This window comes from Triticum aestivum, chromosome 5B, assembly GCF_018294505.1.
Source record: "Triticum aestivum cultivar Chinese Spring chromosome 5B, IWGSC CS RefSeq v2.1, whole genome shotgun sequence".
In the NCBI taxonomy this organism is placed as follows: domain Eukaryota; kingdom Viridiplantae; phylum Streptophyta; class Magnoliopsida; order Poales; family Poaceae; genus Triticum; species Triticum aestivum.
Genome location: NC_057807.1, coordinates 624,877,767 through 624,902,590, shown reverse-complemented (window position 1 = coordinate 624,902,590; position 24,824 = coordinate 624,877,767). Strand labels below are relative to the sequence as shown.

General features: G+C 48.9%; 1 protein-coding gene across 1 annotated transcript; it reads right to left on the bottom strand.

The window, feature by feature from the left end:
- Nucleotides 1-1,165: 1,165 nt before the first annotated feature.
- On the bottom strand, nucleotides 1,166-4,353 carry LOC123115131 (phosphatidylglycerophosphate phosphatase PTPMT1). Its single transcript, XM_044536382.1, has 6 exons — nucleotides 3,769-4,353; nucleotides 3,222-3,344; nucleotides 2,768-2,861; nucleotides 2,575-2,669; nucleotides 2,385-2,504; nucleotides 1,166-1,261 (listed from the first exon to the last, which is right to left on the bottom strand). The coding sequence occupies exons 1-6, from the start codon at nucleotides 4,351-4,353 to the stop codon at nucleotides 1,166-1,168; spliced, it is 1,113 nt and encodes a 370-aa protein (XP_044392317.1).
- Between the last annotated feature and the right edge of the window lie 20,471 nt (nucleotides 4,354-24,824).

Here is a 24,824-nt window from a genome sequence, read left to right as displayed (position 1 = left end):
TGTGTACACCCAAATGAATCTAGATTTGGAGCCACTACACCAGAAAAGGCATACTGTTGGTACAATTTATGTGTTACCATAAAGAACTTGATGTTGTTAATGTGTGACTATCTTATTACACTCCAAAAAAAGGCACCTGTTGTGCGTTCCTTCGCGCTAATTAGCAGCACATTATGTCGACCATTAGGTTTATTCTGTACTAACATTGTTCGAGTCACGCTCCTTCCAGAATTTCCTACCTATTGGTTGTTACCTAACAGAGCACATTAAACGATTCCCTAAAAACCAGATCACATTAAACGAAACAAAACCTGATCTCCACCGAAGGCAACAACTTCTACATTATGTTTCAAACAGCAAAACCTGATCTCCACAAAGCACATAAGCTGTCAGTAACCATTTACCAAGTGATGAGAACAAAGCAGAATGGCGCATTAAACTAAACAAAACCTGATCTTCACTGAAGGCAACGAACTTCAGTATGATGTTTCAAACAGCAAAAACCTGATCCCCACAGAGCACATTAATTGTCAGTAACCATTTCCCGAGTGATTAGAACAAAGCAGAATGGCGAATTAAACGAAACAACACCTGATCTCTACTGAAGGCAGCGAACTTTAATATGATGTTTCAAACAGCAAAACCTGATCCCCACAGAGCACATTAATTGTCAGTAACCATTTCCCAAGTGATTAGAACAAAGCAGAATGGCGAATTAAACGAACCAAAACCTGATCAGTACTGAAGGTAACTAACTTCCATTTTTTTTTTTTTTGGAATAAAAGTGGGGGGCTCCCTCCGATTTCATTAACGAAACCAACAACATCCAGCACTGCTAGGCTACTAACTTCCATATGATGTTCCAAACAGCAAAACCTGATCCACATAGAGCACATTGACTGTCAGTAACCATTTACCAAGTGATCAGAACAAAGCAGAATGGTGGACAGGTGGCAGACATTACAACTACGTTCACAAGCCGTGGTGAATGGGAACCATTTGGGCCCAATCATATCAACCTCTCCTCCAGTCCTCCTAAGGACTTTCCGCGGGCTGCGGAAACTAATGCTGAATTATTCACACTTGTTGATCCGCAATATGAAAAACTGCACGTGGATCTGCAAATCAGGCCAATTCAGAAGAATGTTCTGCAGTTAGGTAATCTTCAAGCGCCCTGCAGCGTGTTGATGCCATCGTCATCAACATCCTGACTAACATCCTCACCAACATCCACCAGACTTGAGTTAAACTCCTTGACAGCCTGAGCAATTAAGAAATGAGAAAGTACATCAGATAAGAAATAAGCATCGACATAATTTTGAAAAGACTGGAATATAACAATAACAAAATAACAATACTCCCTTCGCTTTCATATATTGACACTCTTGACCAAAATATTTTCTCCAAATACTTGGAAGACTGCGACTAGCAATGCAAGCATTCCGACTTATTTTTTCGATCTAAAATCTGTTATGAATACTGTGTCCTCGTTGGATATTTTCTATCAAATGAATTTGTTTGGATGGAACTGTTGGACCTTGGGAGGACAGACTCAGTCGTTTCAATGATTAAAACTGGTGGTGAACTTGGATTGCTCGAATTTACTTCCAAGTGAGTAAAACACTAATGCTTGACTTTGATCTGGGAGTTGTCCCGTGATTAGACATAAACTCAGCTGAAGCTTTGATGTGCTATGTCTTTACTGTAGTTAGCAGAAGACCTTGACCTTGGTGCTTGCCCGGTTTGGTTGGTCAATGATGTTAATCTCTACCCCTAAAAGGTAAATAAATGGCTTGACAAATATTTGCAGGTGTAGTCTATTTTTTCTCAATGTGGCAGGGGCAAGCCTTGATGGAAAACTAGCACCTTCAGCAATAGGAACCTCAATTATTTCCATGTTCCAAGTGTATATCTAGTAGTACTGTATTATATATTGAGTTCCTCTTTTAGCAAGTTTTCTGGGCACTATGATCATTGTTTACCTATCAACTCTCTTTACTGAACTAAACCTCCAATAGTCAGTAAAGAATGGCAACCTAAATGATCTTTTCATTCTCTATTTCTAGTGAATGTGCTGATTTGTGAATGTGTGATGGAGGCCATGTGCTGATTGGTGGGAGCAGCGGTATAGTTGAGCTCAGAGATAATGAACTGTAGCATTCTTTCAGAGTAACAAAGTCAAGTTTATAAAGTACAACTCCAGAGTTGAGTGTTGAGTGTTGTGTGCACATTTCAAGAAGAAAAAAGGTGAAGCCCCCTCTAGCTACATACGAGGGAGATTCTTGTCACGATTTAAGTAAAACATGGCTGACTAAGAGACCATATATGCACTGGTCAAAAACGCCATTTATATCAGAACAGAGGAAGTATCATTCATCTAGTACTGCAATTGCAAAAGAAGTCAGGTTACGTACCTGCCATTGAGCTGTTGCCAATTTCACTCGAGTTCTTACGGACTTCGCACGAGCCAAAGCTGCTTCGGGAGTCATGTTCTTGTACTTAATCTGCAATTACAGAGGTAATAATTGACATGCGTAGAAAGGAAACAAGAAATCTAATGCACAACTAATGCACATCGTCATACCAAATACAGCATAGAACTATGGTAGCGCTTCGTGCCCTTCCTGCCTTGCAGTGGACCAAAGTGCTACCACCTTCTGTTGCATTTTCTGAAGAAAAAAAAAGATATATATCAACTCTGGCTGCTTAAGTTCCATGCAAGTTTGTACAAAGATACATAACCATGGTAAAGCTTTAGCATACTTACTGTGGATAAAATCCAATGCTTTGTCGATATTTTCTTTTGAGGGAGCATAGAGGTAATCTGTAGTGGGAATCTCGAGGTGATCCATTCCATGAAGCTGAAAATATTTCAGAGCGATAAGAGAACTGAATACAGCCTGACAATTGATGAGTCAACTCTGATGCCAACATGAAAAGTCCATTTCCATGACTGGCATATTCACAATCTAGTGCCTACAGCACTGTATAACAACCTTAATTTCTTGTTGAAACTACTTAATTCACCAGAAACACCATTTTTGTTTCAGTTTCAGATACTAATTAACGACCTGATCTTCTATGTGCTCATGACTAAATCCAGTACATTACAGAAGATGCACAGTACCGGAATATGTATTCTCAGTTTCTTACACTGAAAGGAACATGTACTACAGACAAGGAAAATGTAGTGCTATAGATGAGAGTTCAAAAATGTTCACCTCATATGCAAATTTTGAAACCAGAGTTTCGAACCGCTCGGTCAATGCGACAACCCCAGTTATTCCTAGTTTCTTCAACCGTGGCACGTGACTGGGAAAGGGAACTGCTCCTATCCAAATATCCTGGATCGATACAAAATTAAAATTAGTCCAATTTATACAAATGAACAGCATTCAGTATTCCTCAAACGGCAACATCCATACAACTGGAAATACAGTAAATATCAATACAGATTCAACAAACCAGGTTTCTAACAAAGCAAGGTGAATTAACTGAGTATGTCCAGGTAATGACTGCATTTGGGAAGGTGCTGCTCAATACTTGGACCCAGATAAGTTCGAACGGAATTAACCGTAGCCATCTCGATGTAATTACTAGTAGCAGTGACGATTTGCGCGTACAGAGAATCTATGGTACTCGTACCGTGCTCACTGCTTCAGTTCCGAAGACAGAAAAGTTTCATTTCATGATCCGGTACCTTCCCTTGCAATTGTCTCGCCAAATTTTCCCCGTGAATGAAGAAGAAGAATACAGAAGTGAACTGACCTTGTCGATGCGATCCCACCAGTGGAAGTCGGGCTCGATCAAGCTGCGGCCGTAGTTGAGCATCACCGTCGGATAGAAGAGCGCCCTGGCGAACACCTCCACGAACGCACGCTTGACGCCTAAGCTGCCCACCTCATCACGCCCGTCAGAGACCATCTCGTCGCCGACGCACCTCTCCTCCTCCTGCTCGGAGGGAAGCGCCGGGGGCATCTCATGGGCGCCCCTCACCCCGTCTGGCTCGCCGCTGACGCCCCACACCCCGTCCTGCTCGCCGCTGACGCAGCTGCCCCCCACCTCCTCCCACTCCCACTCCCAGCCCCAGGGCTCCACCTCGCCGCCTTCGACGCGGCTGACCCCTACCTCCTCCCGCTCCCAGGGCTCCGCCTCGCCGCCGTCGACGCGGCTGACCCCTACCTCCTCCCGCTCCGAGGGATCCGCCTCGCCGCTGCCGCTGCCGCTGCGGCCACGCCCCGCCCCCTCCACCTTCACCCAGCTCTCGTCGGCCTCCGCCGACCGCGGCTCCGCTTCGACCGCCTCCCACCCCTCGAGCTCCTCCGAACCGTCATCCAGCTCCCGTATCTTCATCTCCGGCGCGCGATCCTCCCGTGGACGGACCTCGGTAGGGTAGGGGAAGAGAACTCGAGAACGGAAGCGGAATGGCGAGGAGAATTTCAAAACGAGGAGAGGCGAGGGAGGCAAGAAACGGGCGGCTCGGTGAATTTGTTGGGGAGCGGTTGGTTACAAGATTTCCTTTGATTTGACAGCTGGAGCGGTTACGGTTACGGGACGATCGTCGCATTTTATCTCGACCGTCTAGATGCCCGGAGCGGCTGCGATGCCGGGAAGGCCCCACCGTAGCCGTCAGATCAAGAGAAGAGAAGGGTGTGTTTGTTATAGCAAAATTACTTCACGTACGACCAAAGTTGTGCTTGTCATGTCCTAAAAAAAAAAGATGTGTTTGTTATAGCTGCAATGGCTCCAGCTGGAAGGTGCAGCTACAAGCCTACAACTGTTAGTTGTCAGCCCAAAGGTTAGAGCCGTAAATTTGATAAGTTATGTTGTAGCAGCTGCGATCAATGCAGAAATGACTAATTGATTCAGTTTAAGTGTTGATTGCATCGTTATAGCCATAAATGACTCGATTAGGAGATGTATTTCTAAATGCAAACAAAAACTATGTTTGCCGCAAATTGCCGATTTTCATGGGTTTTAATTGAAATTTCAATTGTTTGATCATAGACTGTGTATTTAAATGATAACTAAACGTGCTAAAACCCAGAATGCTCCCCACGAACTTTAACCGGCGCTCGCTCCTCGTCGGCTTATATTAATTGCCACACATTCATGGTGATGTCAATGACTTCCGTCGTTTTCGCATTGGCGCCGATCTCCATGCTTCCCTATTGGCCGCAACCAACATGTGCTTCACAGCCCGCGTCCTTACCTCGAGCTCGTCCACGCCAGAATCGAGCACTCGCGCCCCTCTTTGAGCTTACCCAAAATGCACTCCTCCACCCTCGTCCCCGCCTCAACATCAACCTCGCCCTCGGACCCAAGCACTAATGCCCCTCCTCGAGCTCCACTGTTGGCTAATGCCCATGTCGGATGCCCGGCTCTAGGAGAAGTAGGAGAGGTTGCGAGAGTGACGGCGGGCCGACGGCAGGAGGATGATTGCGGCCTGCGCGATTGGCCCTGCCCTTGCGCGCGAGAGAAGGGTTGGGGAGGTGGCTAGAGCATTAGTTTTTACTAACATGGTTAGGCGGTTGTGACCGTCTGGTCACCCTGATCGAACGGCCTAGCTCCCAAACCGCCTACACACCAGTCATTCACTCCCTTCCAAGTGGGTCACAAGTGCCCAAAACAGCCTCAACAAACAGAAGACTCTCTTTTGAGGAGCTTAGTAACTTCAAAGATTGCAAGCTGGAAATTGCATTCGTCCACAGTCGTGTTACACATGGACCTTGTGTAAGCTTGATTATCACACATTGTTCTATAGGGTTGATTCTCTAGGGGAGGGGTATTTTCTTGGAATGTTCACACAAAACATGTTATGTAGCATTTTCCATTGTACTTTCTGTGGGTGTGTCATTTTTGTAGCATTAAAAAATTGTTTATGCGATGTAAAACTTATTCAAGCAGTTTCAAGAAATGCTCACACAATTAAAAAAACATTATTTAAATTTTTTCATGCTTTTGAAAATATGTTCATGACATCTAAAAAATATACAAGAAAATATGAAAAAACAATATTCACATAATTTATAAAAAAATGTTTCTACCATTCAAAAAAATGGTTATGAAATTTAGAAAATGTCCCTCTTTTAAAAATATATTAGTAAGATTTTGAACAAATGTTCATGGAATGTAAACATAATGTTCACCCAATTTTTTTTAAAAAAACATAAAATTTAAAAAACATTTATGCCATTCACAAAAAAGTTCATAAAAACTTTAGAAAAGTTTGCACGTTTCAAAAAAATGTGCATGACAATTTTCGAAAATGTTCAACCTGTGTTTATAAATGTTAACTATGCATTAAAAAATGCTTAGTGCGCATTTTGTAAATGTTCACTTTTTTGCATTTTATAAATATTCAGCATGTATCTGGATAAATGTTCAACCTGTATCTGAAAAATGTTTAACACTACGGAAAATGTTCAACGTGATTTATAAACATTCAACAAATGTATTTGAATAATGGAAAAGGTGAAATGAATAAAGGCAAAAGAAAACAGATGAAAACACACACACACACACACACAAAAATGCCTGGAACATTCCCAAAACCGTGCTTTTGGATCGGCCCGCTAAGGCAAACAATGTAAGCGAGGCTTCCTACCGCCTCGCAATAAGCCAGGCATAACACCGGCGGCTCCTAACAGCGACGCGAGGGTTTCGTCTAGGGCAGTCACCGCCGCCGCTAGGGAATTTTCGGTCCCGTCGCCTCCAGCTGCCATCTCGGCGCTGAGAGGTGAGGGGACCTTGCATTTTCAAGAGTTCTATGTTTTTTGTCATCGTCTAGTGATCATCTTTTTTTGTGAGAATAAATTTACTCTCGTTCTTTTGGCGGTACCATGAGATTAGAGAGTTTTCTGCCCTCGCGGATCCGATTATTTGATCTGATAAGTTTATGTTGGTGTGTCAAACTATTTTTGTTGGCTTTGATTCTTTGTGGAGTTGAAATCATTTATGGAGATCATGCTGAAGATATTGTGATTCGACGGCCTGCACTTCTAGGGGATCATCCCAAGTTTTTCCATCTTTTTGGATGGGCGACTCAAGGCGCTTTCAAAACCCATTATTGATAATGTATGTGCGGTTGAAAGAGTGACAACATCGTTGCTTCAATCTAACTGAAGCCTCTTTGCCGAAGTCATTGGAGTATTTCTGCTAGCAGAGATTGATACCGCGAAGAAGGTATTTCCAAGAGATTCCACTGTAATTCTTAGTCATAGGAGTTACTTTATATTTTCTTGGATTTTAGGTTCAAATCAATGTGCCTGTAATTTCCATGAGCATGAATAAAATTACAGTGTTTCTCAAAAAAACACTAGCGGCTCCTCCTCCTCGACTACACACGAGCTTCACTCGCATCTGCATGACATCAAGTCGGTGAGACCGTGTGCCTTGCCGTGGGGAGCCACCGCCGCTCTATACAATAAAATGCTATGCACTTTCCGATCAATTTATGTTAGGGGGGCTGACTACTTGAAAACTAAATATAGATGTTGTAGCCACTAACAGTGTGCTGAGTTTTTCCAATTTTACACATGTGTTGCCTGGTCTATGGTTCTTTGCAATACCATCAAGCTCTGGTATATCTGGGAAAAGGAGGATTTGTTTTCTCTTATTGTGAAACTTGTATTTGAAGTTGATTCTCTCTTATTGTGAAACTTGTATTTGAAGTTGATTCGGAGTGTCTATACATTGGTTGTAGCTGTGTTTTCCTATCAGCTACCTCTTCCCACAAATTTTAGAATACCAATAAGCTTCAATAATTCCAGTTGATTTCTATCCACCTACATTACGATTAATATCAGCTCTCAAACCCCCAACTAAGCACTCGCACCCCTCTCGGAGCTCACCTAATATGCACTCCTCCGCCCTCGACCTCGACCTCGACCTCGGACCCGAGCACCGCGCCCCCTCCTCGAGCTCCACCATTGGCTACTTACCATGTCAGATGCCCGGCTCTAAGAGAAGTAGCGGAGGTGGCGAGAGTGATAGCAGGAGGATGGTTGCGGCCTGCGGGATTGACCCTACCCTTGCACGCGAGGGAAGGGGGAATAAGGATGGGAATTGGGGCGGCGGCTAGAGTGATAGTTTTTACTAACGCGGTTAGGTGGTTGTGACCGTCTGGCCACCCTGATCGAACGGTCTAGCTCCCAAATTGCTTGCGTATAATCCATCCACTCCCTTCCAAGTGGGGTCACAAGTGCGCAAAACAGCCTCAACGTATAGGAGACTCTATTTTGACGAGCTTAGTAACTTAAAAGATTGCGAGCTGGAAATCGCACTCGCCCACACTAGTGTTACACATGGACCGGTCCAGGTATATTGTGTAAGGCTTGATTAGCACAAGTTGTTCTATAGGGCTGATTCTGTGTGGTGGGTATTTGCTCAAAAAAAAAGGTTGATTCTGTGTGAGGGTATTTTTCTTGGAATGTTCACACATAAAATGTTGTGTAGCATTTTCGGTGGTTTCTTCTGTGGCTGTGTCATTTCTGTAGCATTAAAAAAATTATGCAATGTAAACGTATATTCAAGCATTTAAAAAACTATTCGTATAATTAAAAAACCAACATTTAAAAATTGTTCACATGTTTGAAAATATGTTCATGACATTTAAAAAAATATACAAAAATCACATAATTTGTAAAAAAAGGTTTGCACCATTAAAAAATATGAAATTTAGAAAATTTCACAGTATTAAAATTATATTCGTGAGATTTTAAACAAATGTTCATGGGAAGTAAAAAAACGATGTTCATCCAATTTTTTAAATTAATCATAACATGCAAAAAAAATGTGCCTTTACAAAAGTTCATAAAAACCTTAGAAATGTTTGCATGTTTCACAAAAATGTACGTGACAATTTTGAAAAATGTTCAACATGTGTTTAAAAATGTTCAGTGCACATTTTTATAAATAGTCAACATGGGTTTGAATAAATGTTCAACATGTATCTAGAAAATATTTAACTTATATACGAAAAAATTTCAGCATGTATTAATAGAAAGTTGATAAATGTATCTGAATAATGAAAAATTAAATGGAAAAATATGACAGAAAATAGATGAAAGCACACACACAAAAATGCCAGAACATTCTGAAACAGGTCTGGGTCGGTCCATAAAAGCTTCTCAAAACCACACTTTTGGATCGGCCCACTAAGGCAAAAGATGTAAGCAAGGCTTCCTTCTGTCTCGCAATAAGCTGGACATAACACTAGCGGCTCCTCCAAGAATGGTAACATCTGTTAAGTTTTCTGTTATGTTCAATAGTGGTAAGTTTGAGCAATTTTCTCCCACAAGTGGAATCTGTCAAGGAGACCCAATTTCTCCATACCTGTTTTTGCTTGCAGCGAAGGGCCTTTCGTGCCTCTTAAAAACCCAAGATGAATCATCGCACCTCACTGGAATTCGAGTTGCACCGACGGCTCGGCCAGTAAGCCACTTGTTATTTGCTGATGGTAGCCTGCTGTTTGTCAAAGCTAGTTCTGTTGGAGCAAATGATTTGTCTGCCTTAATAGAAAACTATTGCAATGCTTCGGGTCAAAGGATAAATCTTGCAAAATCCTCGGTTTTCTTCAGTAAGGTTTGCCCATCCTCTTTAAAAACTAAGGTAAAGAATGCTTTGACTATTGCAAATGAGTCCCTCTCTGATAGATATCTGGGAATGACATCTGATGTGGGAAATTGCAAGAATGGTGCTTTCAAGTTTCTAAAGGACTGTGTATGGAACAAGGTCAAGGGTTGGATGGAAAAGCTTTTGTCAATGGGAGGAAAGGAAGTTCTCATAAAATCAGTGGCACAGGCAATTCCAGTCTAGTCCATGTCATGTTTCAGACTGCCCCGAGGTCTTTGTGAACACATTAACTCGTTGATTAGAAAATTCTGGTGGGGCAGCAAGGAGGGAAAATGGAAGCCTAGTTGGGTCTCTTGGAGCACGATGACACAACCGAAATATAGTGGAGGCTTGGGGTTCCGAGATATTGAACTCTTTAATCTTGCTCTCCTCGCAAGACAGGCATGGCAAATCCTGATGGACCCAGAGTCACTTAGTGCACACACACTAAAGGCCAAGTACTACCCTATGGGTGAGTTTTTGCATGCCGAACTAGGCTCAACCCCCTCCCAGATATGGCGATCCATCATTGATGGCCGCGAGGTTCTCACGCAGGGGTTGATCCATAGGATAGGTAATGGCCAAACTACCAGCATCTGGCAACACAACTAGCTGCCAAGGCCCTCAAACATGAGGCCAATTGTGAGTAGAGTGGCCAATCCTCCTCAGATGGTGAGCGAGCTAATTCTGCCTAGTTCAGAATGGAACCGGATGTTGATCGACGAGGTATTCGTGCCAATAGATGCCGCAGCGATATATTCTATCCCTTTGTGTACACGGAATATTGAGGATTTCTGGTCATGGGTGCATGAAAGACGTGGTGTGTTCTCAGTTCGATCTTCTTATCGCATGCTAGTAGAAACTAAGATGAGGAGAGAGGCTTAGTTGGAAGGGAGAGCGGATACTTCAAATATGGACAGAGAAAAACAGTCATGGGAGATGTTGTGTGTCGGTGTCAAAACCGGCGGATCTCGGGTAGGGGGTCCCGAACTGTGCGTCTAGGCGGATGGTAACAGGAGACAAGGGACACGATGTTTTACCCAGGTTTGGGCCCTCTTGATGGAGGTAAAACCCTACGTCCTGCTTGATTGATATTGATATTGTGGATGTTTACAAGAGTGGATCTACCACGAGATCAAGGAGGCTAAACCCTAGAAGCTAGCCTATGGTATGATTGTAATGGTTGTTGTTGTCCTACGGACTAGAGCCATCCGGTTTATATAGACACCGGAGAGGGCTAGGGTTACATAGAGTCGGTTACAATGGTAGGAGATCTACGTATCCGTATCGCCAAGCTTGCCTTCCACGCCAAGGAAAGTCCCATCCGGACACGGGACGAAGTCTTCAATCTTGTATCTTCATAGTCTTGGAGTCCAGTCGATGATGATAGTCCGGCCGATGATAGTTCGGCCGATGACGGTAGTCCGGCTATCCGGACACCCCCTAATCCGGGACTCCCTCAGTAGCCCCCGAACCAGGCTTCAATGACGATAAGTCCAGCATGTGTGTAGTCTTCGGCGTTGCAAGGCGGGTTCTCCTTCCAGTTCCACGTACCTGCCGAACAGTGTCCGGCTTCCTCATCAATGTTGCGCGTCTTGGCTTCCACGCCCAATAATGGCATTCTTCCACGCGTCGCGCGAATGTGAAAAGCCAGGGTGTCTTTTATGTTTTACCCCCTAGTTGTGCGAATAATCTGCCTATAAAGGAGGCAAGAATCCAGATCTAAATCACCATCTTCCTCCCGCAAATACTCATCGAAGCGCTTTCGACCAAGAATCCATTCCATCATGGATCGTCAACGCGGCTCCTCTTCTCGCGCTCCCAGCCCTTTGCCAGGAGATTGGAGGAGATGCTCTGTTCCGCACAACGAGCTGGTGAAGCTCCAAGCGGGGGGATATCTCCCTCCGGCCTTCATGGTTCCGGTTCGAGCCGGACTGGCCACCTACAAAGGTGGGAAGCAAGCGGAGGTTACCCCAAATCCCAACAAAGGGGAGCGGGTATGCTTCGTCCCCTATCTGATAAGGGGGCTCGGATTTCCTGTACATCCATTCCTTCGCGGGCTCCTGGAGTTCTTTGGACTCCAGCTTCATCACCTCACGCCCGCCTCAATCCTGCATATTACGGGTTACGTAGCTCTTTGCGAGCTATTCCTGGGCGTCGAGCCCCACTTCCCGCTGTGGAAGAGGTTGTTCTGCCTTGTACCCCGCTCTCACGAGGGGTCCATATATCAAGTGGGCGGCGCCGAAATATGGCGCATTGCCGGGACCGGATATCCATCCGGAACCCCTAAGAAGGCGTCCGAAGACTGGCCTTCGGAATGGTTTTATATAGAAGACGCTCCACTGCCGGACCCTGTTCGGATCGGCCTCTCGGAGTTCAGCAATGCTCCTCTGAAGAAACGCCTTAGTTGGCGTCCGCGGAGCCCCCAACTGGAGGAAGACAAGAGCATCCATTATTTGATGGGCCGAATAAGGTTACTGGCCCATGCCAGGTTGACCATGATTGGAGTCATGGCAACATGCATTATGCGGGGGGTGCAGCCACTACAATACAGGGGCCACCCCATGTGGGATTTCAACAGGGAGGACGATGCCACCCGTCATGGCCGCAAAGGGCCGGATTCGGTCGAAGATCTGGTGACGATCCTGTCCAGCCTGTATAAGGGGGAGAAGGAGGATTTCCTTCGGATGAACCCGTTAAATGGGTTCTCCATGAATAATCCCCGGCCTTGGGTAAGCGAACACTCTGCGTGCCCGACCCATGCTTTTTGAAACTTAAGTTTCTTATATTGTGTTCTTCTTTCGACGCAGGAGCTGCGCCGGATCGTGGAGGACATGCTAAGTCCAGCTCCGCAACCCGAGGATCCAGAGAGATCCCGGGATCCGGCCTCCGAAGAGGATCCGGACATAATGGTGGAGCTAATCGACGGGGTGTTCCACCAGCTCAGCATGGACAATGCTTTAGTCGCCATCACGGCCGACTACCCCGGACTATATCCGACTTCCCAGGTGATTGCGACCGAAGTCCTGACACCTTCATTCCTTCCTTGCTTATTTCTGACCACCGTATACGATGGCGCTGTGCAGGAGGCGCCCCTAGGGCGAGAAGCCGAGCCCGCGGTGGCTGGCCGACAAAGGCCAGTCCGGTCCAGTAGGCGGAAGAGGAGCGCGGCGCGGACTGAAACGTCGCCGCAAAGGTGTAGCTCACAATTCATTATTTAGAGCAACGTTCCTACGAAGCGTTTGAGTGCTCATGACTTTTGTAGGGAAAAAGCGTCCGCCGGACTGCGGGCGTGGAGGTTGCCAATCCAACCTCTACCAGCTAGGCTCCAGCACCTGGTCTGGAGGGGGAGGCGAGCGCAAGGCGCGAGCCGGACGTTCCTCCGACGGAGGATGCCGACAGACTGTCCGCCACCAAGTCTGAGGTGGAGAGCGCCCTAAATCACAGGCGCCGCTGGAAAGTATTTCGTGACGCGTGCTTCTCCCCCGAGGCGTTGAATGCCTTTAATGCGGGGGACGTGCACCTTCGTGTTGCTCAAGATGGTTTTACCAGAGCCACGGAGCAGTATGTAAAAGACATACAGGTAAGAGAATTTAATAGTTGTATATGCCAGTAGCCCCCGAGACTTAAAGTAGTTATATTAACCGATTTAAGGATCATATGAAACGTAGGATCTTACCGAGAAGAATACCCAACTGTCTCAGGAGCTGCAAGAGTGCAAGGCCCAACTTGAGGCCGCACTCGCTGGCACAGGAGGAAACACAGGGACCTCTCCTGGTAACACATTATTTTAGAAAGATAAGTAGCATTTGGCCTGTGCGCAAGTCTAAGAAATGACGTTGCAGGTGCTGCCGGACAAGAGCCGGACAGGCAAGAACTTCTGCGCCAACTAAAGGCCGGCGAGAGGGTGCTGCATAAGGTGCAGCATGAAAGGAACAAGCTCCAGGATGCCCATGCCCAGCTTCGAGAAGAGCTGAAAGGCGTTCGGGCCGAGCTGTCGGGCTCCGTTAAGGAGAATCAGCGGCTTCGTCGCGGCATCTATAGTAAGTGCTTGAGCGAACTCCTTTGAAAAGAAGAGTTCGGCGAGGAAGTCAATTTGACAAAATATGTCTGCAGGTGTGCTCACAGGTCGCCCTGCGGAGGAGATGCCCGTATCAACGGGTGATCAACTTCCCGAATTGTTGCAACTGATCGAACAAGTTCGGCAGGCAATGAGCGGCGTCTTCCAGGCTTTATGGCCAGCCTTCTCCTTACCCGAGGGTCTTGGGGAGCTTGCGGAGAAGCTTCAGGGAGTGCGGCAGCGCTTCCATTTATGGAAGATTTTGGCCTGCCGCCAAGGTGCCAGGGAGGCCTGGGCCATGGTAAAGACGCGGTACAAGAAGGCGGATCCCAACCACATGGCCGAAGTCGGACCTGTGGGGCCCGATGGGAAGGAGATCCCTGTGAGTTTAGTATACGGCCAAGTAGAGTTGGCCGCTAAATTTTCCCAACAGGACTGTAAATTAGACAACCTGTTAGACAGGATTGAGGAAGAATACAATCAGTCGATTTGACAATGTATTATAAAATGACATGTAAAATGCCTTCTAGCCGGATTGTAGATCGTTTGTCTTTGCCGACCTTTTCGCTTCGACCTCGGGACCCTAGAGCCCGGAGTGTGTCCGAATACCTTCTCGGTTATGAAACAACCAGGGTATGCATGGAGACCAGGCGTAGGGGTCATTAGTGCTTTATCAGACAAGTGCCCAACTAGTTATGTTATATTACATGGGTAGTAAGAAACATCTTCCAGGGAGAATAGCTCCGTTAAGGGTTCCTTTCCTCTGGGGGTGGCATGCCCTAAAGTGCATGTCTAGACTGCGAAAAAAGCAGAAAAACATCTGGGGGCAGATAAATAAGTAGATAAAAAATCATCTTTTAAGTCACCGACCGAGTATTCCCTTAAGAACGCTAGCTTTCGGCTTCACCCAGTCTGAGGTACACATCTGGCTGACCCGGCAATAACAATCACAGAGGTGCTCCCTTTACCTCCTAGCCGAACAATCGGGAACTTAGGGGTAAGCACAGGAGCCAGGCAACCCAGCTTGGTCAAAACTTAAGTCATATCGATGCATATAATGGTGAATAAAAGGTACATGTGGAGGCTTGACACATGTGCTGGGCATGAAGCCCTTATAATTAAGCTTCTGGTAAAGAAGCCCCCAGGTATATTGAGTGCGGATAGCACATCAATTGCGTGCGAACGATGCGCAAGTAGGCCTTTTAAGGCTTTGATGAATAGGGTTGAGAAGAAAAAGATAAACAAAAGGCAGCTGAAATAAAAAAAATGGACGGGGGGAAAGGGACGAACTCTTAGTCCGGCGCTAGGCATAGAATCTTCGGAGGCGGGCTGAGTTCCATGGGTTCGGCTCTAGTCGGTTATCCGATGCATTTCGTAGACGGTACGCTCCGCCGGTCAGGACTTGATCGATGATGAAGGGGCCTTCCCATTTGGGCTTGAGCTTGTCCTTTTTCTTATTCGGCAGGCGTAGAACCAGTTCACCAACGTTGTAAGTCTTGGCCCGTACTTCTCTGCTTTGGTATCTTCGAGCCTGCTACTCATAGAATGCGGAACGAGCCTTGGCAACGTCGCGTTCTTCCTCCAATGCGTCCAAGCTGTCCTGCCGATCCAGCTCGGCTTCTCTTTCTTCGTACATGCGCACTCGAGGTGAGTCATGAATTATGTCGCAGGGCAAAACTGCTTCTGCGCCGTATACCATAAAAAATGGTGTGAATCCGGTAGTACGGTTAGGCGTTGTCCGCAGCCCCCAGAGTACGGAGTCGAGCTCCTCTACCCAGTGCGTGTCAGATTTCGTAAGGGACCACACTAGTCTGGGTTTGATGCCGCTCATTATTAGACCATTTGCTCGTTCCACTTGACCATTGGTTTGAGGATGATAGACTGAAGCGTAATCGAGCTTGATGCCCATATTTTTGCACCATGATTTAACCTCATCGGCCGTGAAGTTCGTGCCGTTATCGGTGATGATGCTGTGGGGGACACCATAATGGTGTACTACCCCGGATATAAAGTCTATCATTGGTCCGGACTCTGCCGTTTTAACTGGCTTGGCCTCTATCCATTTGGTGAATTTATCCACCATGACCAATAGGTACCTTTTCTTGTGGGTTCCCCCTTTAAGTGGTCCAACCATGTCAAGCCCCCAGACCGTGAACGGCCAGGTAATGGGTATATTTTTGAGGGCGGTGGGTGGCATATGGCTCTGATTAGCAAAGAGCTGACAACCGACGCATCTTTGGACTAAGTCCTGAGCATCTGCTCGGGCCGTCGGCCAATAAAATCCTGTACGGAATGCCTTTCCTACAAGGGCCCGAGCTGCGGCGTGGTGTCCGCCTAGTCCGGTATGAATTTCAGCCAGGAGGTTTCGCCTTTCCTCTTCGGAGATACACCTTTGAAGGACTCCGGTTGTGCTTTTCTTATAAAGTTCTCCCTCATAGACCTTGTAGGCTTTAGATCGCCGGACAACGCAGCGGGCCTCATTTTGGTCTTCGGGAAGCTCCTGCCTAAGCAAGTAGGCAAGGAATGGTTCTATCCACGGGGCAATTACTGCCATTATGTCGTGGGCTGAAGGTGTTATGTCATCGGCTGAATCACCGGTTGGCGCGACTTGTTCCGGTTTGTTATTTCCGGACTCCTCTTCCCATAGTACGGATGGCTTGAAGAGCCGTTCCAGGAAGATGTTAGGAGGGACAGCGTCGCGTTTTGCGCCGATGCGTGCCAGTACGTCGGCTGCTTGGTTATTATCCCGGGCAACGTGATGGAATTCAAGTCCTTCAAACCGGGCTGACTTTTTTAGGACAGCATTGCGATATGCTGCCATTTTTGGATCTTTGGCGTCAAAGTCTCCGTTTATTTGGGATATTGCGAGGTTTGAATCCCCGCGCACCTCTAGGCGTTGAATGCCCATGGAGATTGCCATCCGGAGACCATGTAAAAGGGCCTCGTATTCGGCTGTGTTGTTGGAGTCCGTGTACATTATCTGAAGTACGTATTGGACTGTGTCCCCGGTTGGGGACGTCAATACGATGCCAGCCCCCAATCTGGCTAACATTTTTGAGCCCTCGAAGTGCATAATCCAATTGGAGTATGCGCCGTACTCTTTAGGGAGTTCGGCTTCGGTCCATTCAGCGACAAAGTCAGCCAAAACTTGTGACTTTATAGCTCGCCGAGGTTTGTAAGTTATATCAAATGGTAAGAGCTCAATGGCCCATTTTGCAATCATGCCCATCGCGTCGCGGTTGTTTATAATGTCGTTAAGTGGTACTTCAGAGGCCACTATTATCGAACACTCTTGAAAGTAGTGTCGGAGCTTCCGGGATGCCATGAACATCGCGTATGCTATCTTCTGATAGTGCGGGTAACGGGACTTGCAGGGGGTTAACACAGTGGATACGTAGTATACTGGTTTTTGAAGAGGGAATTTATGCCCTTCTGTCTCTCGTTCTACGACGAGTACCGCGCTTACAACTTGATGCGTTGCTGCGATGTATAACAACATTGGTTCGCCCAGGTTGGGCGCAACCAGGACCGGATTTGTTGCCAATATGGCCTTTATTTCTTCGAGTCCGGCGGTGGCAGCATCCGTCCACTCGAAGTGTTCGGTGCGCCTAAGGAGGCGATAGAGGGGCAATGCCTTTTCTCCTAGACGGGAGATAAAGCGGCTTAGAGCCGCCACGCATCCAGTCAATTTTTGTATTTGCTTGAGGTCTTTTGGGATATCTAGCTGTGATAGAGCTCGGATCTTGGCTGGGTTTGCTTCAATTCCTCTACCGGATACGATGAAGCCCAGCAGCTTTCTAGCTGGTACGCCGAAAACGCATTTTTCCGGATTCAGCTTCATGTCATATGCTCTAAGGTTGTCGAATGTGAGCCTCAAGTCGTCTACTAGAGTTTCGACGTGTTTAGTTTTGACGACTACGTCGTCTACGTATGCCTCTACTGTTTTGCCGATCTGGGTAGCCAGACATGTCTGAATCATGCGCTGATATGTTGCGCCGGTGTTTTTAAGTCCGAACGGCATCGTGTTGAAGCAGAATGGTCCATATGGAGTAATGAATGCTGTTGCGGCTTGATCCGCTTCTGCCATCTTGATTTGATGATAGCCGGAGTATGCGTCCAGGAAGCACAATGAATCGTGCCCTGCAGTGGCATTGATGATTTGGTCGATGCGGGGGAGGGGGAAGGGATCCTTTGGGCAGGCTTTATTTAGGTCTTTGAAATCGACACATAGGCGCCAGGATTTGTCCTTCTTTGGTACCATTACCAGGTTTGCTAGCCAATCCGGATGTTTGATGTCTCTGATGAATCCGGCTTCTAATAGTTTGGCTAGCTCTTCTCCCATTGCCTGTCTTTTGGGTTCGGAAAATCGTCGAAGAGCCTGTTTGACTGGCTTGAATCCTTTTAGGATGTTTAGGCTGTGTTCTGCCAATCTGCGTGGGATTCCGGGCATATCTGAGGGGTGCTAGGCAAAAATGTCCCAATTTTCCCGAAGGAATTCTCGTAGTGCGGCGTCTACATCAGGGTTCAATTGTGCCTCGATGGAGGCCGTCTTTGTCGGGTCCGTTGGGTGGACCTGGAATTTTACTATTTCATCTGCTGGTTTAAAGGAGGTGGACTTGGATCTCTTATCGAGTATCACATCGTCCCTATTCACCGTAGAGCGCAGCGCGGTGTGTTCCTCTGCCGCTAGGGCTTCGGATAGTGCCTCTAAGGCTAATGCGGCTGTCTTGTTTTCGGCGCGGAGTGCTTTGTCCGGATCACTAACGAGAGTGATTATTCCGCCGGGCCCAAGCATTTTGAGCTTCATGTACCCGTAATGGGGTACGGCTTGAAAAATTGTGAATGCCTCTCGTCCCAATATAGCGTGATATCCGCTGTTGAACGGGGCTACTTGGAACGTGACTTCTTCGGATCTGTAATTGTCCGGCGAGCCGAATACCACATCGAGTGTGATTTTTCCTGTGCAGCGCGCCTCCCGGCTAGGGATTATTCCTCTAAAGGTTGTGCTACTTCGCTCAATGCGGCTCCAGTCTATTTCCATTTTTTGAAGGGTTTCCTCGTAGATGAGGTTTAATCCGCTGCCGCCATCCATGAGGACCTTTGTAAGTTGAAAGCCGTCCACTATTGGACTGAGTACCAGTGCAGCTGGAGCTCGGGCTGTTCGGAATTTAGGTTCGTCGCTGGCGTTGAACAGGATGGTTGTGTCGCTCCATGGATTGGTTGTTGCTACTTGGTAGACTTCGGCGAAGCTGCGGATTGTTCGTTTCCGCATATTATTTGATGCGAAAGTCTCGAAGACTGTTGATACCGTACCGATGTTGTTGGAGTGGTTTTCCGGGGCTAGAAGCTCCTCTCCACTTTTGGCCACCTGCCGTAATATCCAACATGCTCGAAGGCTATGTGTTGGGACGGCGCCTTCTGTACTGTGAATTTTACAAGGTCCGCTCAGCCATCCCTCCAGTACGGTTCCGTGCCCTTTATGGGGTTTTTGCTTTTTGGTTTTTGTACCTGGTGCCTGAGTGTAATGCACCCTTTTGTTGCGGACTAGGGTTTTATTCGGGGCCGGATTGTCCCAAAACTTATTTTCGGTTGTCCGGAAACTCTCCATCGCACAGTACTTTCGTACTATGGACGCCAGGTCGGCGAAGCGTGTAATTTCATGACGGCTGACGGCGTTCAAGATTCCCTCGTCCGTGCAATTATTGCAAAAAATTGAGATTGCGTTTTCCTCTCGGTAGTCCTGTATCCTGTCCATAACCAGGAGGAATCTGGCCCAGTAGTGATGTACTGTCTCAGCGGGCTCTTGCCGGATTAGAGATAGATCGCATATGTCTGGGCGGGTGGGTGGAATTAAGTCCGGAACCCTACCCATCTCAAGGCTCGAAGGCCGAGAAGTTTCCAAATTTGGAAGCTTGGATTGATGGACGTTGTCCAACGAGTGTTGTCCGATGCCTGACTTTAAGTTCAGTGCTTGATCGAAGTCCGTCCCTCCGCGGGAATCCGGCATGGGGGGTTCGGGAGCCCGGACATGACTAGTTTTCAATACAGGAGAAGAGTCGCCGCATTGTTCCTCTACCACTGCAACGTGGTGGGTGACCTGGGGAGAGTTAATCTCTCTCAGATCGGTTTTAAGCCCAATCTGATTGTAGTCTGTAGCGACTCCCAGGGCGGTGATGCGATCCAAGAGCTCGTTTACGGACGAGAGCTCTATTGGATCCAGCCGCTCAGCAAACTCCGAGCTGACGTGAAGATTGCTTTTGACAACTTGAGAGGTCATTGTCGAAGTGGTGGCCGGACAGGCGGTCATAAGAAAACCACCTAGCCGGATAGTTTGGCCGGCGGCCAAGGCTCCTTTGGCGAAAATACCGTCCTTGAAGACGGGAGGAGGCATCCTTCCTATCGGTGACGGCACAGAGGAACTCTCAATGAAAGCACCAATGTCGGTGTCAAAACCGGCGGATCTCGGGTAGGGGGTCCCGAACTGTGCGTCTAGGCGGATGGTAACAGGAGACAAGGGACACGATGTTTTACCCAGGTTCGGGCCCTCTTGATGGAGGTAAAACCCTACGTCCTGCTTGATTGATATTGATATTGTGGATGTTTACAAGAGTGGATCTACCACGAGATCAAGGAGGCTAAACCCTAGAAGCTAGCCTATGGTATGATTGTAATGGTTGTTGTTGTCCTACGGACTAGAGCCATCCGGTTTATATAGACACCGGAGAGGGCTAGGGTTACATAGAGTCGGTTACAATGGTAGGAGATCTACGTATCCGTATCGCCAAGCTTGCCTTCCACGCCAAGGAAAGTCCCATCCGGACACGGGACGAAGTCTTCAATCTTGTATCTTCATAGTCTTGGAGTCCGGTCGGTGATGATAGTCCGACCGATGATAGTTCGGCCGATGATGGTAGTCCGGCTATCCAGACACCCCCTAATCCGGGACTCCCTCATTGTGGAAGGTGAATGTCCCCTCAAAGCTGAAAATATTTTTATGGAGATTGGCGCAGCAATCTATCCCAATAGCAGACGTGCTGCATCATCGGAACATGTCTACTACTACATGTTGTGGCCTATGTGGAGCCGAGGATTCTTGGCAACATTCTTTGCTTCACTGCACGGTTGCCAGATGCGTATGGGCACTTCATGACCAGGATCATGTGGAAGCGTTGAACACATCAACGGAACCAGATGCAAAACGGTGGTTATTTAGGGTCCAGGACATGCTTTCTTCACAAGAGTTCATCTTGGTAATCACAACCCTATGGGCACTTTGGTATGCGAGATGTCAGGCGCTACATGAACACATTTTTCAGAGCCCTCTATCTACATACAACTTCATCTTGAAGTACATTCGGGAACTCGAGGAGTGCAATCCGAAGAAAGCTACGAGGGGATCTCCAACGGTAGCACCAGTGCAGCCAAGATGGATCCCTCCACCAGAAGGAATTGAAAAAATATGAGTCGATGGGTGTCGGGGAAACTGATCCACGAACACCTATGGGACCGGCGGACCGAGCCCGTTTCGGTTCGGCGGGGGGCGGAGATCGCACGAAGAGCGGATCGAGGCGATGCACACGAGCAGTTTACCCAGCTTCGGAGCTCTCCGGAGAGATAACACTCCTACTGCTGCATGTCTGAGTGTATTGAGTTCTTGCTCGGGAGCGTCGAGTGCTACAGTACACACTAGCTGCTAACGAGACCGAGCGTGAGTGTTTTTCTGCCCTTGAACCCCCCTCTACGTTGTGCATGGGCCTCCTTTTATATGCTAAAGGGGTCACCGACAGGTGGCAACGTAGATAAGGGTAAAAATGGAAAAGGAATTGCGGTTGGTACAACTACCTGTACAGTGTATCATACCTAACCCTAACGGCAGGGGACAAAGGCATTAAATGCCCGTCTGCGTCGCCCAAATAGTGCTAAAAGGGACCGTCAGGGACGCCACCGCTCGCCACGATGGCAATCTTGTCAGCGTCGCTTGCCACCGCGCACCGCTGGCTGCACAGCCTCTTGCCACGCGCGCCTGGAAAGGCCCCAGGGCGACACGTTGGTGGATGTGCTGGAGCGCGGGTACAGAGTGGTAGCTTGCCGCGGCAAGCGCCTTGCCGCGGTCGTTGTCTTGTCGCGTCCGGAAGCTTGTCGCTCATCGGGCCTTGCCGGGACGCGTGACGCGTCGTGGCAAGTTCCTTGAAATGCCTTGGTTGGCCTTCCTGGCAAGCTCCTCTTGACGGGGCCTTGTCTCCTTGGCTTGAATACTTTGTTCTTGAATGGCTCCAAAGGAACCACGGAGGACCTTGGCGGTCACCCGGCAAGCCTTGCCGCGGGGTGCTGCAACTGCCCGTGCACAAGTTCGGGATACTAGGGTACCCCTACTCTAGTACACCGACAGGAGCCCCCGGGCCTGGGCCACACACGGTGCCGAGCGCTGTTGGGCCAGGCCCAAAACAGGGCACGGGCACGCGCGGCCTTGGTTACGCTGTATCTCACTCCGTATCCACCGCGCCCTCCCTGAACGGCACTCGTCGAATGCGGCGTCGTGGGAGAGATCGTGGGTGGTTTCTTTATTTGGAAAAACGGAACGTACGCCCCCTCCCTCTTTATAAGCAGGGGAAACAGGGGCAGTTCGCCCATCTCGCCGGTTGCTACTCCAATCTCAACAATCTCCGCCACTCCCCCTTCTTCCCGAAGCTGAAAGAGAGCAGCGCTCCGCCCCCCCCCCCATCGCCACCGGCACCACCAACGCCGTCGATCTCTCTCACCACCTTCGCCATGGATCCGAAAGCCGGGAAGGTTGTGAAGTCGGCCGAGGCGCAGTGGCTCGTGGCGCTGCGAAAGGAGCGGGCAATCTTCCCCTCTCAGCTCGCCGCGAAGGAGCTGAGGGAGTATTACTACCTCTTCTGTTCGACGGAGACGCGAGCGCATCCGCGCACGAAGGTACTCTCAGCTGCCGCTTCGGAACTGGCTCCGAATGGATATCCCTTCTTCGCGTTGTTCTTCTATTGCGGGCTCTGCCCGCCTTTCTCTGAGTTTTTCTGCGATATTATGAACACCTACGGGTTCCGCCTCCTTGACTTCACCCCCAATGCCGTTCTGACCATGGCAGTTTTCGCGCATCTCTGCGAAAACTTTGTCGGAGTCCATCCAAATTTAGCTCTTTTTCGCCACTTCTTTAAGCCCCAAGTTGAGAGAGGGGAGCCTTTATCCGGCGGAATCGCCTGGATCTCGAGAGCTGGCAAGAAGGAAGCTTATCTGGAGGGAGAGCTCTGTAGCAAGTGGGAGGAATGGAGAGCAAACTGGTGCTGGATTGTCGAGGAGAACCCGCAGCCATTTACCGCCCAGCGCCAAGCCCCAATAGCGCGTGGCAACGATTGGAGCAACGTGGCCCCGGAAGACGATAGGCTGAAGATTGCCGTCACCCGGATCCTACGCCTCAGGCTTGCCGGGATCACCGTAGGCGTCGTTGGCGCAGATTTTCTTTGCCGCCGCATCGCCCCCCTGCAGGAGAGGAGGAGATCCGCCTGGGAGTTCCAGAATGCGGCGGATATCATGAGGCTGCGCCCGGGCCTCAACTTCAACTTCACTGTCCTGAAACTGGACGCGATGCTCCTGGAACTGTTCAAGCGCGATCCTCAACATACCGAAGTGTTCATGTTGCCGAGGGGTGTCGTTCCGCTGTGCAACAACTCCTCGCTCGACTGCATCCGTGCAATGATGCCGCTGTGCGATTCGCATGGAATTGTCCCAACTTGGCAAGAGCCTGCAGACGATGTCGTGCAGGAGTTCTTTGACGGCTTGGTAGAAGTGCCGGTCCGCTCCGATGAACAGAAGAGCCTTACTCGCGACACCACTGATGCGGAGATGCAGCGCATCGCCACTAGGCTGGAAGAGGCGGCGGCAGCCGCTGCCGCGGGCGAGTTTGGATTCACCGTGGAGGAGGCAGAGGCAGCAGAGGCGGCAATCCTTGCCGAGCGAGAGGAGCTTGCCGGCGAGGGAGAGCTTATCGGGCCTGAAGCTGAGTCGAGCGAGGCCGGCGAGGGAGAGCTTGTCGGGCCCGAACCTTCAGACAGCTCGCCGCAAGCGGAGCCCCCAGCTCCACCAAGAAGGCGTCTCCGCAAGGCCGTGGACGTAGCGGGACGGCAGACGGGTCAACAGCCGCCGCGCCGCGTGATGCGCTCCACCGTGGCAAGCACTGTTGCCGCGGGAGCACCTCACGCCGCTGCGGCAACTGGAGCGGGGCCCTCCCGGACCACCGCTTCTGCTCCCGCCAAGTGGCTAAGGGAACCTACTCCTCCGCCTTGTCGCGCCGAAGGTGGGCCGGACTTCGACCTCTCCGCGCTCAGCTCCGACGAGGAAGAGGAAGAGTACGATTCTTTGCTATACTTGTAGTTCTTCAATTCTTGCTGTTTTGTCTTGTATCTGATTTGCTTTACTCCGAACCCATTCCTTTTCAGGACTCTGGCCCAGAGAGCGGCGAAGAGAGCCAAGGTCCCGGTGATTGTCATCGAGGACGAACCCACCGTGATAGCAGGGGATGTGTCCGAGACCACCTTGCCGGACCCGGCAACTATTCCCCAGCGCAGCCCCCAGCGTAAGTATATGGTTTACTTCCTGCTGTTAGGCGCGCATGGGTGCTCTTTCTTTGCTGACATCTGACTATTGGTTTGCGTAGGAGCAGAGCAGTCTTACCAGGAGTGCCCGGAAGCCGCTCCCGACATGCCATCTGCTTCGACTACACCGCCAAGGGAGGATTCCCCGGCAAGGGAGCGTTCTCCGGCAAGGGAGAATTCTCCGGCAAGGGACAGCACCAGCGACCCCCCGGTGGCGGAGACCACGGCTGTAGATCCTAGTACAGGTAATCCTCTTTCTTGAAAACTTCCCTTGGGTTCTTCTTCTTCTGATTTTCTTTTTGAATATTTGCTTGACTTTTCTCCCTTTTCCGGTCGTCAGATCCATCTGCCACGGAGCCGATGGAAACCGAGGTCACCGGTGATAAGAACGCACGCGACAATACCAATGATGTCGCTGCCACCGAAGAAGAGGCCGGCGCTGAAGATCCCGCCGGCGGAGAGGCCGCCAAAGCTGGCGCCGCAGAAGCTGGCGAGGGGTCCGGCGATCGCACTGACGGCCCCGAGGTCGCAGGAGCGTCAGG

Bases quoted from the DNA above. Each gene is read 5' to 3' on its own strand.
- LOC123115131 (XM_044536382.1), bottom strand. From the start codon at position 4,353: ATGAAGATACGGGAGCTGGATGACGGTTCGGAGGAGCTCGAGGGGTGG. The intron at 2,862-3,221 runs GTGAACATTTTT...AAATATTTTCAG, and splicing joins TTTCAAAATTTGCATATGAG to CTTCATGGAATGGATCACCT. The intron at 2,670-2,767 runs GTAAGTATGCTA...TTTTTTCTTCAG, and splicing joins AGCATTGGATTTTATCCACA to AAAATGCAACAGAAGGTGGT.